Below are 16,747 nucleotides of genomic sequence, written 5' to 3'. Positions count from 1 at the left end.
TCCGGCATCGGTATTCTGACTTCCGAGATTCCAAACGCCGGGACCCTGACCACATCCCATAACAAGAGGGATGTAGATTTATGAGAACTTACTGTTTTCAATTTACCCTTTGTTGAGCAATTTATATCCCTTACTAGTTAATAGTCTGTCAAATTGACAGAATGACGTAACAGTAACGTCAGCAGTTGAACAAAGCAATACTTTAATTGTGCCGTCGAGCGCCATCTAGTGGCCACCGGTGCGAAAAACACTAGAATTCCCCCCATACAAGCAAGAAGCAGCGTTAGCCTTTTGTTATATAGGATTATAAAGTGTGACAACTTTACTTGCATCTCCTATCCCCTTCCCTAAATATCATGCCTGGTTGTGTCCCTTTCACCTACTTCCTTTATGCTCCTATGACGGTATACATTATATAGCATTTACCAACTTATTTCATGCCAGTCTCTTCAACAGTAGTTACTGATTTATTGAACTTCGCTGTTTGACTTATGCAAGTGAATAAAATGCAAGTTTCATTAAGAACATATTGGGGTATATTCAATTGAAGTCAGATCCATTCAGACATTCATTTGTCGGAATGGATCCGACCTGGGCTATTCATAGTCTGCTCAACTCGACTTTTAAAAAAGTCGAATTGAGATGCGGGAGCTGAGACAGGGGAGAGCCGCGGGCAGACTAGGGAGAGTAGCGCTACAGCAGCGGCTCTATAGCCACTGCTGTAGCGCTGCTCTCCCCCGTCTGCCCGCTGCTCCCCCCTCATCTCAATCCGACTGTTTTTAAAGTCGGATTGAGATGGTCGGAAAAGGGGGCCAAAACCACGTGGATCGGCAGCTATTCCGCCGATCCACGTGCTTTTCGACAAGTCGAATTCCTCGACTTATCGAATAATTTGGGGTTAGCTTGAATAGGTCGGAACCCCTTCAGACCTAAAAAAGTCGAACACTGCCGTCTTTTCGACAGACTGCAGCTTTCGACTTCAATTGAATATATCCCATTATACTCTTTAAAAATTGTAATAAAAATATTTTGGAAAAAAGACACGGCTGTGACATGGTTACTTACCGGAAACATTTGTTATGGTCACATTCATTTCTTGAAGGTAAAAGCTTTTTTTTTTCTATATTCAGAAGAAAAACAAATTATTCAATTAAGGTGGAGAGTTCAGTGGCAGCAAACACATTTTAAGTCATATTTAATAAGCAGATAAAGTATTTGCCCATGTATTACCAAGGTAAAAAGTATACAATTAACCATAAAGTACATCGTTCAGATGGTGTGGTCTATCTATCCATCTGATATCTTGCAGGTTGCACGAGTCCTGATAAGCAGTCTTTGACCCATCACAATTGAATAATGAAGTGAAGCCAAGAGGTTTTACTGACAGCTTTGGCTTCCTTCTCCCTCGATTGTAACATGCACAAACAAATAACATCTCTTTCACTTGAAAACAGTCAGCTTCTACACATTGCAGCAAAGCACCAGTGACATCACTGGCCGGAAATCACTGTTGTTTTCCCATAGGCTCTCCACATAGTGTGGTCTATTTGTATGGAGAAAAATTACCTGTCTGACTAGTAAGCATTTATAATGGGCTTTGACTATACAGATCATCAGTAAAAGTTATATCAGGCAGAAGTTGCATATGAGAACTGGTGGGCAGGGAAATTAGGCTACAGTAGGCACAACTTGTACATAGATGTGTCCACATGCACCTTTGCACAAATTGCACTAAACAGAGCACTGACGTTGCGACTTAGCTGCACCAAGCGTCCATTCAGAGACTTTTTCTCTTCTTATTTTTTTGCAGTCACCACATTTAGAGTGCCTTTATTGCTAGGCTTGTATGTACAATTCTATTTAATCATGTCTAGGACATCATAGTACCCAGCTATTCACCACATAGGTCAGAAATGTGGCCCTATATTGAACAAGAGTAAGTTGGCATTGCACATGTGGATGTAGTGCATCTTTATCTTACATAATTCGGTGCCAAAGTAAAGCCAGTGCTCGTATGATTAGCTGACATGTGTAACATACCGTGCAGCCTACTGACAGAAAGACAGACTAATAGATGCCGGCACACAAAGAGGGTCAGTAATATCACAGCAAGTGTACTGGATATGCAGCGCATTATCATTTCAGGTTGGTTATGAAATCCTAGCAGTCGCACAGTCAGAATCACGATGGATCGTGGTATTTTTTTTACCCCTAATCCTAACCTCCCCCTTCAGTAGCCTAACCCTAACTACTGCCCCCTTCACACAGCCCAACCCCAGTACTTACCATTGGGATTCTGACCGTGGGCCTAATTCAGATCGCAGCAGCAAATTGGTTAGCTAATGGGCAAAACCATGTGCTTTGCAAGTGGGGCAGATATAACATGTGCAGAGAGAGAGTTAGATTTGGCTGGGTTATTTTGTTTCCAGCTCCTTTATTTTTACACTGCAATTTAGATTTCAATTTGAACACACCCCAGCCAAATCTAACTCTCTCTGCACATGTTATATCTGCCCCCCCCCTGCAGTGCACATGGTTTTGCCCATTAGCTAACAAATTTGCTGCTACGATCAGATCTGAATTAGGCCCCGTATCCAGTCCTTTCACCTTGTCGCACATCAGCAACACTTTGCAAGCAACATAAAGTTTTCAACCCAACTTAATACACACATGGCCAGTCATACCAAGCTACATACAGCTGACCCCAATATTTGAACTTGATGTATGTTTATTAGCTCTACACGTTACAGAAATCGCTGATGCATAGGCATCTGAACAGGTGTGGGAATACTGTAGCTCTTGTGGTTTGTGACTAGTTGCGTGTCAATTAAAACAGTTTTATAACTTTAGGTAAGGCTAGATGCGGTAAACATTAAAAAAAAAAAAGGAGAACGTATAGAAGGCAACCATGTCAATAATTCGATAAAGATTCCAATACAAAAAAAAATGGCACTTTGTTTAAATAAGATCAAAGACTGTAGCAGTTCTGATGCCATAATGTGTTCTGTTGTTTCTAATGTCATCTTTCTGCTACATTTTGGTAAAGTTTGTTACAGTATTAATATGTAGTAAAAAGGTTTTAAGAATGAGTCAGATTTAAGAGTTAACTTGATTATAGCAAAGTGGACTGTACATCATTTAGCCAGGATGGTAACATTATATTGTTTCATCTTCACAGGCAACAATCAAGCAGTCTAAATACTTACAATGGAGAAATAAAATTCTACAAGTGTATGGTTGTTGTCATTGAGCCTTAGAATGGCAGTGTCATTACCACAGCTTCCAGAACCATGAGTGTTGTTGGGGTTAATGTCGATCAGAGTCCATACAGTCTAGAGGGAAAGAAATATAAAATACATCTGTGAAGTCAATGTATAAAACACTTTGGAGTTTGAATCATAACTTGGGAATTCTGGTTTCTTTATCTTATGCTGGCTGGCTGGCTGGCTGGCTGGATATCTGCAAAACTTCCAAAACAGTCATTTATCCAAGCTGGTTAAATTTGTGTTTAACCATTTTGTATGAACAACAGGTTTTGTTTGTTTTCCAGTGTTTGGAAACAAATGATAGATTGTAATTTGCTCTCATCCATTACCAGATTTTCATTCCAACCAGCTAGATCTGGCAGATTATCTGCCAGATAATTGTATAGTGTGTATCTAGCTTTAGACTTGACCACACGGAATACCTGGCCTAGATTCTTTACAACACCACACTACTGTTCTATTCTCATGCTGACTCTGTAGGGTTATCACCTCATCCCTTTAATTCTGGACACATTAATTACACAGGTTCTGTGGCTGATTACAACTAGGTGATATGGAGTCTTGAAGTCAGCCAGCCACAGACTCTGTGTTAGTTAATATGTGTCCATAATGAAAAGGGTAGAGGTGGTAACCCTATGACCCTGTCACATTAGGTGTATCTATTCTTATAGGACAGATTTTATAAAATAGTGGTCAGAAGCTAATTGTTAAGAAATACAAGCCCGATAATATAAAAAAAAAAACCTCAACATTCCAACCACCAGACTTTTTTTCTTACCTTTGTTTCAACACTTAGGGAGACATTGAGCTGTAGACCCAAGGAGGCCAGCAGACACGTTTCTGTACCATTTGAGACAGAATAGTTGCCAATTGCTGGCTTGTCCATAGGTTTAGGCGTAGGTGTCGGGGCGGTTGTTGTGGTGTTGGGCGTAGTTATTAGATGGGTAGTTGGAGCTTGGGTAGTAGGATTATCAGCACTGCAATGGACGTCTAAAACAAACAGCAAATGGATATTTTGTCACTCATATATAAAATATTGAGGTTAAAGTGTTGAAGTAATACAGGGGTTTTTATTTCAGAGGGACAAATTAAAGTTATAATACGGATAAGATACAGGCGTGTCTTCATACACTGTGGCTTTAGTCGCGCCAAACAACCCTCCTGACAGGCCAGGTACCGGCCAACTCAGCTACACAGAGCATCAAAACTACACTGCTAGCTTGCACGGACCAATTTAATGTGCAACACTTATACATCAGTATAAGCAAATTAATCTGTATATAAAGTGCTACAATGTGCTACATTGCAGCGGCTGCAGCTTCTTCTCACACCAAGTTCTGACGTGCTTCACCTACGACTTTGTACGTGTTTAAAACAAATCCCTGTGAGGTTAATGGCATAGCCCGGCATCTGCAATACATTGAGTTGTATTTTACAGCCCCAGAGATGCAAACAGAACACAAATTTTAAAGGAAAAGGCAGACTCACTACTCCTCTCTCTACTCAGTTTCAGTTGTACTGTACGGTGTATAGACGCTAGGGGCGGGATGTAATGCCACCCGGTTTTGGCTGACAAGCGGGATGCTGACCAAACTCAGATGTTTTTCTAAAGGGGCAAATCTCTTACAAGGCAAAACCATGCCTTGAAAGTGATCGCCCTTTTAAAATATAATTACATCCTGCCCTAGGTATGAGACGAGACATCTGATGCAAAACCCTGAGCTCACATAAAACTTTGTAATGTTTGCGTTATAATGTCCTATAGATTGTACGTTTGTAGGCAGGGCCCTCTTACCTCTGTGTTATTAGTCAGTCTTGTTTTATAACGGTACTCCCAATTGTAAAGCGCAGCAAAATATGGCAGCACTAACATATATATATATATATATATATATATATATATATATATATATATATATATATATATATATATATATATATACACACACATACATATACACACATACATACATATATTTTTTTTTTTTTATTTATTATTTATTTATGTTTATCAAATATTTAATATTTTAGTCCTAGCAGTGTGTATGGTTACATGCATAGAGGAAAGCCCATTTTTTCTGCTTTTCACCAATACGGTGCCTTACCATGTGTGCCATGTACAATGGTTAGAGGACATCCTTCTAACATCCATGCAAGAAATATACATTTTTTTAAAGTAACGAAAGTTGGGTCCTGTACTCATTTTAGTAATGCAAGTAGGCAATCTGCATTTCCAAATGAAAAATGGCAGTGTGTTTTTTTTTGTTGCTCTTCACTTTCAGCAGAGGCCCTGAACCTAACACGCCGTATGTACAGAGCTCTTCTGTGCATATTACAGTCTGCACATAAGCCAATGCTACGTCTATGCTACAGCACCATTGACTTAAAATATATCTAAAACGTATTGTCTTGTATCTGGATGATATGCGACAATGGTCTGCTGAGGTCTGAAACATCAAGATGATTAGAAAATTGCTGTGCAAGTAATACAGTGTCTTTGGAAGAAGCCTGGTAAGTGAAATTGCGTTAATAAGTTTTAGAACTTATTAATTGCTATATCACAATACAAATCCTGGCATGTATTTAGGTTTACATGACTTACCTGTGCTACGTGTAACATTCTGAGCGTATGCTTGCAGTGTTACATTCCAAAATAACTGTGTGACATTTCCTGCAACCACAACTTCGCGATGTAAGCATTTGAAGGTTGCATTCAATGGTATTGGCTCAGAATACGAAACAGTTGACGTCAAATTCCCTAGGGAACACAAAAAAGAAAAGAAACATGATTAGGAAGGGCAGCTCAAAACAAAATTTGTGTATCTGAATAAGAGCGTCAGTGCTAGGTGTTGGGAGTTTTGCAGCATGTAGTTCTATAAAGCTACCAATGGAAGAAAATTGATCATTTGGCAAAAACATCTCTCAGCTAATGAAAAGAACACATATGCAAAAAAAAATGGGAAGAATTAATCTGCAGATATCCAATGAATGTATATTTTATAATACAGATGTGCCCTCATACAGCTTTGCTGCAGTCGCCCCAAACAGCCTCTCTTGGCACGCCAGGTCCCGTGAGACCAATGCCAGGCTTCTATTTTTCACACAAATACTGTATGATACAGATATTTAAAAAAAAAAAAAAAAAAAAAACCACACACAATTCGCTGGGTTGCTAAAATTTGCGTCTGCGTTGCTAGATTTGTATTTTTTTATTTCTTTTCTCTTACCCCACCTTCCCATGTGTCTCCCCCTTATTCCTCCAATCTCTCTCTCCCCTTTTTACACATTGGGTCTCTCGTTCCACTGCCTCCCCACTGTCTGTGACTCCGCACCCCCCAACCCTTCTCCCCCATTTCCTCTCTTTTTACCCCTTCTATTCCCTGCCTCGCCACTTCGGATAGTACCTTACAGCATAGTACAACTAGCCAGAGCAGCACACCAGGTGGAAATCAGAGCCCACTGTCCACCCCTCACTCAGCTGTTAGTTGGGAACGCTTCAAAGTCGGACATGGAGAAGACCGAGTGAACACCAAACCGCAAATCTGCCAGGTAAGAGCAGACCAGCTTCAGCTGCCCAGACTGGCCTCTAAAAGCTCATGTTATTGGTGGGAAAGAGCTGCTGTGGCAACCTGCCCCTGATTGTCTATGTCAGAGAGGGGATGGGAGAGAAATGTCTATCCACATCCAAGAGGGTGGTTAGTCCACACACCTGGCTAATTTCCAAACATATGAAAAGGTGCTGAAAGCATGTCATAAGAACCTAGAATGTACAACATGTATTGGGGTAGAGACCCCATCTATTGTGGGGAAATGAAAAGGAAATATTGGCACTATGTGCTTAATGAGGACTGAACATGTACATTTATTTTACAGCTAGCTGTATGACCTTGGATGAGCAGTGTTCTGGACTTTAGTTATACACCTGCAAAGCGGAGAGCTGGGCACATGGTATATAAAATCTTTAAAATGTACAGACTTATTTCTTTTCTTTTAAAAAAAAAAAAAAAAAAAAAAAAAAAGAGTCTCTGCTCTTTGGAAAGTGTAGAGTGGTAAAGTTACCTTTTAAGTGAACTCTACGGAATCACACAGGCACAGCTTTTCACACATTATTTACACCATTGATAACCATTTCCTCTGGGGGCAGTGGCGCCTTTTCTTTTGGTATAGCTTTTTTGGGGAGTTTCAAATAAGGAAAGAGAAATTTATGTGAAATCAAAATACTCTAACCCGAATAGTGTTACTTGTAACAAAAGGGGTCATCATTCCAGTTCGGTATTCAAAGGATGAACACAATTAACAGATTGAGATCAACTGGAATGAAATGCAAACTGGGAATGCTCTATTTAAATGTAAATATCCAAAATCGAGATTGTGAACTAATCCTAACTGGTAAATGGCAGGAGGGCAAAATTACCTGTTGGATTGCATAAGACTGGGGCTCTGTAAGTGCAATATATGTATATCATCTGACCATGCTGAGGAGTGTCCTGTACTTCGGTATAATCTTGCACTCTGTGGAGTTGCTATCTTTTTAAAAACATATCCCTTGAGCAATAAATATCTGCCTGCTTTCAAGAAGATGCCCGCATGTATTCTGTGACCACATGAACAGTGCAAAACGCTACTCTGTTCTTTGGCTGTTCCAGGTTGACCCCATAGTCTCTTAGCCTAAACCCTCTGCCAAATACCAAGTGCAGACTGTTCCATTGTGAGTGACCAGTGGGAAGTTAGCAGACAACAACCAGGAGTTATTGCAGAAGTGTACCCATACATATCCAGAAATAAAAACGGTTCCAGGACCTGGTGGTGGCAGTGAATTACCTGCCCACAAAGTGGGAGAAGTCAGTAGCACGAGGTTACCAACAGTAAGAGGGAATCCCTAGGAGTGCTTAATTAAGCCCACTCAGGGTGCTTAATGTCATCCAATCACATCTATAGTATTGCAGAGTTTAAGAGATTTAAATATTGGGTTGAGATTTTAAAAACAGACTCAGCAGTGTAGCCCTCAATCATCTTTACAGTACCACATGCTGTAATACACCTTGGGGATATTGAAAACATGCACTCGTTAAGGGCAAGGATAAAAACCACTTATCAAGACACAACATGATTAGGCTTATTTGGTGTTCTTATTCTGCTGTAAATGTATCACAAATGCTTTATGATCATTAAACAAAACAAAAAAAAAAAAAAACTAAGGGCCTAATTAAGACCAGATCGTAGCAGCAAATTTGTTAGCTGGTGGGCAAAACCATATTGCACTGTGGGGGGGAAGGGGGGGAAGGGGGGGGGCAGATGTAACACATGCAGAGAGAGTTAGATTTGGGTGGGGTATGTTCAAACTGAAATCTAAAAATTGCAGTGTAAAGATAAAACAGCCAGTATTTACCCTGCACAGAAACAAAATAACCCACCCAAATCGAACTCTCTCTGCAAATGTTATATCTGCCACACCTGCAGTGCACATGGTTTGCCCATTAGCATTGCTGCTGCGATCAGGTATGAATCAGGCCCTAAGTTGGGCAGAACACTACTCTAAATTTATCAAGAGGAATGAATTCTTTGGGGTTTATTTAGGAAGCTTCTACTTAAAACATGGACTGTTAGGGCACCTTGAGGACAGAGTTTGTGAAAACCAGGTTAGGCACTAATTGAAGGGGGGGGAGGGAATGGGATTGGTGGCCAGAAATGCCACAGGATCAGCCGGAATGGTCAGCTGACCACTGGAGCCACTAGACTAGGTTAATCGCCACTGTTCACAAAGAACATTTTGACAACAATCAGAAATGCTGCCTGGCGACATTACAACCATGTTATAAAGCATACAAATACCTATATTCATCCAAAAATAGGGATTTTTGTTTACTTACCGTAAAATCTCTTTCTCTGATTCCATCTGGGGGACGCTGCGCCATTACTTGTGGGTTAGAGGTGTGTGGTTGTGGAGTTTGGCACAGAACTATTAAAACCTGACTCCTCCCCCCTCTAACCCCTCCCATCTCCTTCCTGCCTAGCCAGCACCTCAGTTAACGTTTAGCCAAGCCAAAGGAGATAGACCGAAAACAATTAACTGGTTAAACCAGACAACATATGGGAGGGATCGCAGCGTCCCCCAGATGGAATCAGAGAAAGAGATTTTACGGTAAGTAAACAAAAATCCCTATTTCTCTTTCATCCATCTGGGGGACGCTGCGCCATTACTTGTGGGATTTCCCAAAGCAAGCAAATGAGAGGAGGGAGACATAGACGGCATAGCCGTCCGCCAAATTTGACGCCCAACAGGGGCAGTCTCCAAACCGAAAGTGTGAGAACGGTAAAACCTTTTTAAAACGTATGCACAGACGACCAGGTCGCCGCCCTACACGACTGCTCAATAGACGCAGCCCCGCGAACATCTCAAGAAGCTCCAATAGCTGGAGTCGAAGGAGCTTGAATCGAGTCAGGAACTGAAACATTAGAAGACTCTGTGATGGTCGTAGTTACCCAACGAGTCACTGTGTACTTGGAATCCGGCCAATCTCATTTGGACGCAGCCATTAAAAACCAACAATGCATTCGTACGACGGATAGAATTCGTACGAGATAAATAAATCCGTAAGGCCCTAAGCACATCTAAGAGAGCCAATGGGAATCCTCCCCGGAAGGAGGAGGAGTAAACGCTGGAAGGACAATGTCCTAATTTAGATGAAACGCTGACACAACCTTCGGAGGAAGGAAGGTTTTGTTCGCAGAACCACCCGATCATCATGAAAATCCAACAAGGGTGGTCTGCAAGAAAGAGCTGCCAATTTAGATGCTCATCTTTTGGAGGAAATTGTCAATCGGAAGACATTGAACGTTATATACCGCAATTGTACAGATTCCAAAGGTTGAAATGGAGGTTTCTAAAAAAAACCGTAAGGACTAAGTTAAAGTCCCAGGGAGGAACAAAAAAAGGTGACTGAATCCGAAGAACTCCCTGAAGGAACGTCTGAACTTCTGGAGTGATAGCCAGTCTCCTATGAAGAAGAGTCGACCAAGTAGAAACTTGACCCCATTAGTGAAGAAGTCTGAGATCCTCATTGAGATCCTCCTGAATGCAGGATAACAGACGAGGAAACTCTAAACACATCCGGTGTTAAACCACGCTTTTCACACCAAGCAATGTAAATTCCAGAAGCCACCGGTTATCTTTACTCAACAGGACGAGAAAAAACCTTTTTCCCCTTAAAATATTGGATTCAAGAACCAAGCCGTCAAAGTCAGCCGACCAAACCTGTGTGGTGACATGGTCCTTGAATCATAAGATCTAGAGCAGAGAGGGTCGGGATGGTTCCTCGACGACCCTATTGTGCAGAAGAGTGTACCACTGTCATCGTGGCCAATCTGGGTCCACCAGAATGATTGGAAGACCTTCTCTCTGAACGCGTTGAAGCCGACGTGGAATCGGTGGAAATGGTGGAAACACATATCCCAGTTGAAAGTGCCACAGCGCCGTCAGTTCATTGATTAGAATTGCTTAAGGGTCCTGAGTACGCGACCCTTAGAGAGGAGGTTTATTGTTGAGACAAGACGCCGTTAGATCTACATCGGGCATCCCCCACCGGGCTACTAGAGTCAGAAACACCTCCTGGTGAAGCCCCCTCTCTCCCTTATGCACCGTGTGACGGCTTAAGAAAACCGCTTCCCAGGTCTCGACTCCTGGAATGTGAATCACGGGTATAATCTGAACCCAATGTTTTGCCTAAGTGAGAATCTGAGCGACTGCCTTCCTGGCGGTCCAGTTTTGAGTTCCTTTATTTAAGTAACTGCCGTGGCGTCGTCGGGTTGAACCCGTACTGGATTACCCTTTACCATGGTTTGAATCCGAAGGATGCCTACCGGACTGCCCTCAACTCCAAGATGTTGATCTGTAACTTAGACTCGACTGTTTCAGAACGTCTGAAAGTAAGGAGTCTGAAACACCGCCCCTCAACCTCTGAGGCTTGCGTCTGTGGTGACCATCCCTCAAGAGCAAATCGTGAACGGTACCCTTTTTGGTCAAATTGGGCTGTGAAGCCACCAGCGAAGCGACCGACGAGTCTTTACAGACAAGCGGATTAGCTGTAATTCGAGATGAGGTCCTGTCCGTGAGGAAGAAACGCTTTCTGGTTGGTAGCGTCGAATAAGAATCCCAGAAATATCATTTTCTGGGAAGGAAGTAAAGATGACTGTGGAAAAGTTATTATCCATCTGAATGACTATAGAGTCTCTATCGTGAGACGCAAGTTCTGGTGAAGGATTCCCTCTGACAGTCCTGATGAAAAGATCATCTAAAAACGGAGTAATGCTGACACCCTGTGAATACCTGAGGAGCCGTGGATAGACCAAAGGGAAGAGAAACTGAAAATGGCAAGGACCGACTGCGTATCTCAGACAAGATTGACGACCTGTCCAAATAGGAACATGCAGGTAGACGTCCTCTACGTCCACTGAAGCCAAATATTCCCCTGGTTTTATGTAGCGATAATCGAATGGATGGATTCCATTCTGAACTTTTGGGTTGAGAGATATGGATTCAAACCCTTTTGGCCGAAACGGTTTGTCCACAAGAAAAAGACCTGAGTAAAATCCCGACCTCTCTACTGAGAGGGAACTAGAAGAATCACTCCATTTAGTAAGAGAGTGGCTGTTGCATAAAGAAGAGCTCAACGTCTGGAGGGAGCGTTTTTGGAGAGGAGTGACGAACACACGATATGGGATTGGTTCCTCGAGATGTAACATATAATCTCTGGATATGACCTCCGTCACCCACAGATCTGGTTTTGACAGGAGCCACACTTCCTTGAACTGCCGTAACCGAGCCCGAATCGTCATTGATCCCTCCAGAGATCGTTAACCGTCATGCAGTAGGTATGTCGGCAGGTTTACTGGCTGGTCTAAGAGCCGCCTGTGTTCCTCTACCTCTGAATGCCTCTCTTCGTGGGAACCTGGAGAAAGAACGAAAGGGATGGAAACTACCTCTGTCCTGTGTACGAAAGGACCGAAACCTCGTGGTCTTCGGTCTCTGAGGAGCAAATGGAAGAAAAGGGCTCTTGCCCCCTGTAGTCTCTTCTGTAATTCCGACCCAAAAAGAACTCACCTTCAAAGGGTATCGCCGTCAAGCTCTGTTCCGAGTCAGAAACGGCATTCCCAAACCCGAAATCAAAGAGACCGTCTTGCTGTCATGGTCAAGGCAGAAATACAGGATTGTAGCGCAGTAGACTCTAACAAGGTCTCATTTTTCTAATTGAATGACTTCCGATGGATCGTGGGACTGCATTCAAGATACAACCTGTGCCAGCCAGTCATCCGCGGCCATGAAGACCCAAGTGCTAGCTAGAATTGGGAGTAGAAAATTCCTGATAAAGATAACATAGATTTAATCATTGTTTCAATCTTCCTATCTGTAGGATCTTTCAACTAAAACGTACAAACCTCACAGTTTGGGCCATGGTGGGAATTGAACCCACGACCTCAGCGCCCTAAGGCAGCAATGCCAAGCATCACACCAGCAGCACTGCCCATGTACAAAAAGAATAACCGTAGCTTTTGTTAAATGTGAATAGGAGCGTCTACCTTTTGGGTCTGTTTCTCAACATCTTGTATCCCCCTTATATAAATTAAAATTTATTTTGGGGCTGGGACAGGAGAATCCGACTTAAGTCAGGGCTCTTTCAAATATCCGCAAAGTGTGAATAAGGGGGAAAGACAGTAACTTGTCTTTTTTTTTTTTTTTTTTTTTTTTTTTTGTGTTTTGAAAAAGGCAGAGGAAGAACCCGCCACCTCCGAACTCTGAATATTAAGAGTTTGACGGATGGCTTATATCAGAATCTAACACCTGAGCTAGTAGAAAAACTCCTCATCCTATTATCCCACTCTGGGTCTACTTCCCCATCCTCCAGTGGGAATGTTTCCAACTACTCCTCCGGAAAAGTTATAGCGGGCAACGGCTGCGGCCGTTTTGTAGCAGAAGAACTGCCGGCAGAGTTAACAAATTTGTTTAGAGACTGAGCCCATATTTCGAGCCCATAGAGCTTCCACTGTAGCCATAGAGGCATAGACTGATCCGCGGAACTTTCCTGCTGGTCCGCCACAGATGCCCCAGAGCATGAAACACAGAGTACCTGCGTCCGGGCTTCCCTTTGCTAGCTATGATCCCCATAGTGAGCAGGAAAAAATAAACCACCGAGGCGGTCTTACCCTTTGTAGATTTCATAAGTAATTAATTCATTTATTCTCTTTTCCAATACTTTGACATATTGTTGTATATTGTAATATACTATGAATCATACTGTGTTCAATGCATATTATATATTGCAAAAATTACCTCCCCTAAAAGTATAGCATGACACAATGTAAATCTACAGTGAATTTATACTGTGTCCCAAAATATACTTGCTGTTAGGTGATCAGCCTTTGTTGTGAGCGCTGCACAGTGTCCCCCGTACTGCCTCTGGAGAAGATGGCGGCCGGAGCCCTGCATACCTGGACGAGAGTGCGCGCGTGGTAGTGGAGGGCGGGAGTCCGTCCCTTCTTGAACAATGAAGCGCCTGTCAGCTTCAGTAGGCGCGCTGCAGCCGAAAGTCTGCGGCTCTCGCGTGCCGCCACCCCAAGTTGTTCTGTTCAGGTAGCGAGCACAGCGTCCCCCTGTCACTGTAGATGGTATCATGACGTGCGCGCGGGCAGAACAGAGCGGGAAGCCGTCCCTGCTCTCCTCTCGCGACCAACCGGAAGTTCGGGCCGCCGCGCGTTGCTAAGTATAGCGACTGTTGCGGCGGCTTCTCCGGGATCCCCGTCCCGTCCCCACAGCCCTTCAGACAGTACTGCGGCTGTATGGGTACAGGTCTCCGGCACAGCTCCCGCTGGCGGGCTTGCGCCGGGGGTGGGGGGGGGGGGGGGGGGGGGGGATGTGGGGAAGGGAGATAAAGTAAAAATAATACTAAAATTAGTAAAATAAATAAATATTAATAAATAATAAATAATAAAAACCGTTAGGGACAGCCCAATACTGCCAGTGACAGATTGTGGCTGTCCAGTACCTCTTTGATCTGTCGTGTGAATCAAAAGGCCCCAGTGACCAAGGTATGGTGGCCCTTTCTGACAGCATCCTTGTTCCATTTATACCTGTCACCTGTAAACAGGGACTAGGTATAGAAAAATAAAGAAAAATAAAGAAAAAATAAAGAAAAATTAGGAGAAATAAAAACTGTGTCTGTACTCCACAGGCACAAAACTAAAACTGAGGTGCTGGCTAGGCAGGAAGGAGATGGGAGGGGTTAGAGGGGGGAGGAGTCAGGTTTTAATAGTTCTGTGCCAAACTCCACAACCACACACCTCTAACCCACAAGTAATGGCGCAGCGTCCCCCAGATGGATGAAAGAGAAATATGTGGCTGTAGGTTATAAATAAGATTGTTCTTTAGATTTAAAAGTGGAATCAATTTGTTATGCTGGTCCAAGATGTAGAAGTCCTAATTCAGCACACAAACTAGATGGTCTACGTGCATCTCCAAAGGTGCGAAATTTGTGCACGCACAGATGCCGTTCTCGTTTTGTGAGATCCCAAGGAGCACACCCTAAGCCACAGCTGGCGACCTGGAAAGTAAGGAAACAGGCAGTGTCTGCATTCTCCAGCACAGCTTCACTGGCCTTGTCAGCATGAAAACACTGCCAATCCTGTGCAACCTGTGGGTAAAGGTGTGTGAACACTGAGATTTCTCCTTTCGATTTTGACTATATCGTCAAAATCGCAAGGGAAGTTAGTGCACATCTCAAAGTGTTAGGCAGCTTGCAATCCCGATTTGATCCCAATGCGCGCTCCCATGGGGCCGGTATCGGAAGGCTAGATAGACTGTGCAGGCAAGTCAATCTTGACTATCTAGAGTACTATCTAGTACAAAGTATAGTCAACATTGGCACTTAGTCAAAATCGTACATAGACAAAATCGAAAGTACAGATAGTCAAAATCTGTGCTATCTGGGCTCTGGGGGGAGTTCAAAATCGGGCATAACAAAGATATCACCGTGTGTACACACCTTTACTCAGATGTCAAATGTTCATGCAGAGGGATCCGATGCTTCACCTACATACATACAGACATACTCCCAATGAGAACGTAACAAAAAAAAATACCTTTTCTTTGAGCATCAGGAAACAACTTGGCATCATCAGTGTTGTATGTGAATGTGATCACATCACCACTGTAAGTGACCTCGTTTTTGGTGAAGTTCAGACTCCATGTGTAGTTTCCAAAATCCACATTGAGCAAAGGAGCTTTTCCGCTGGCCCCACATGTGCTACCATCAGTGTTTACTGTACCATTTGCTGGAAGGGTTACATTTTCCTGAGACAGAACAATAAGTAAATAAAAATATGGATACAGCCAAACAAAGACATTAAGTATATCCGTAGACTAAAAGTGGCACTTTATATTTGCTGATTTTATATTGTAAATAAATGGTAGTGATGCAACCAATGTTGCAAACGGATTTAAATAGTAAAGCTAGGTTCACACTATACAATTATCTGTCCAATCTGGCTGGTTGGAATGAAAATCTGGTAATGTATGGGAGACAAATCGATCGTTTGCTCCCAAACACTGGAAAATTACCAAAAATGGTCACTCATTTTTTACCATAAATTGGTTAAATCACACAGATTTGCCTAAACAGTTGTTGTCTGTTTCCCAGTATTTAGGAGAAAGTGGTCGATTGTCACTTAAGGTGGGTACACACTAGGCGATGTGCTCTTTGAGCAAAGTCTAGTGTTGACCCCTCCTATGCCAGTCGGTCGGCGGCAGTACATACACACTAAGCGATATGACGATCATATCGCTCAGTGACATCACGCCGTGCCCAGGCCATGCAGGCAGTTCTTGGACGACGGTCCAAAATGAGCTGCATGCACAGCCGTCAGCGATGGTTGTTAAGGACCCGCAAGGACGCAGATTGCTCGGCGGTATACATACTTGCTGAGCAAGTAAAGGAGGTCGCTCAGGAAGGGTGAAAATTTGCGATTGTGTTTACTTTCTCGTCAAGTGTGTATGCACCATTACTCCCATACATTACCAGATTTCCATTCCAACCAGCCAGATTGGACAGATAGTTGTATATTGTGTACCACCTAGCTTTAAAGTTTAAAGCTAGGTACACACTATACAATTATCTGTCCAATAATAATTTATAATTTGGGGAGGAGTGGGTATGAAGCGCTGGCATATGCTGTGTTTGCTGATGGTTTAAAGTTTAAATCACCAAACAGCTTATGCCAGCTCTTCTTAACCACTCCTCCCCAAATCCTTTACTATCTCTCTTCAAACATATTAAACAGTCTTCCCCACAACTCACTTTCTCTAGAAATGCTGTCTGCTAAATGCATCAGAAGTCACGCCATATTGCAGACAGTCTCCACTTCAAATTCACTCTTCTCATCTAAATCTTTGCCATCACACTCTCTAAACAATACTACTCCGACCTTCACCG

The 16,747-nt window shown here is 42.8% G+C and overlaps 1 protein-coding gene across 3 annotated transcripts in view; it reads right to left on the bottom strand.

Annotated features, from left to right (window-relative positions):
- Positions 1-16,747, bottom strand: part of LAMP2 (lysosomal associated membrane protein 2) — an 82,187-nt gene that overhangs the window by 45,644 nt on the left and 19,796 nt on the right. For all 3 annotated transcript variants that reach the window (XM_063937226.1, XM_063937228.1, XM_063937227.1), the window contains exons 4-8: positions 15,399-15,609; positions 5,869-6,024; positions 4,045-4,256; positions 3,207-3,332; positions 1,066-1,120 (exon numbers count right to left, since the gene is read on the bottom strand). In XM_063937226.1, the coding sequence (XP_063793296.1) occupies positions 1,066-1,120; positions 3,207-3,332; positions 4,045-4,256; positions 5,869-6,024; positions 15,399-15,609 (760 nt within the window). The remainder of the gene's footprint in view (positions 1-1,065; positions 1,121-3,206; positions 3,333-4,044; positions 4,257-5,868; positions 6,025-15,398; positions 15,610-16,747) is intronic.

Source organism: Pseudophryne corroboree, chromosome 8 (assembly GCF_028390025.1).
Source record: "Pseudophryne corroboree isolate aPseCor3 chromosome 8, aPseCor3.hap2, whole genome shotgun sequence".
Taxonomy (NCBI): domain Eukaryota; kingdom Metazoa; phylum Chordata; class Amphibia; order Anura; family Myobatrachidae; genus Pseudophryne; species Pseudophryne corroboree.
The sequence above is the reverse complement of the archived record's forward strand: the minus strand, read 5'-3'. Positions and strand labels throughout refer to the sequence as shown.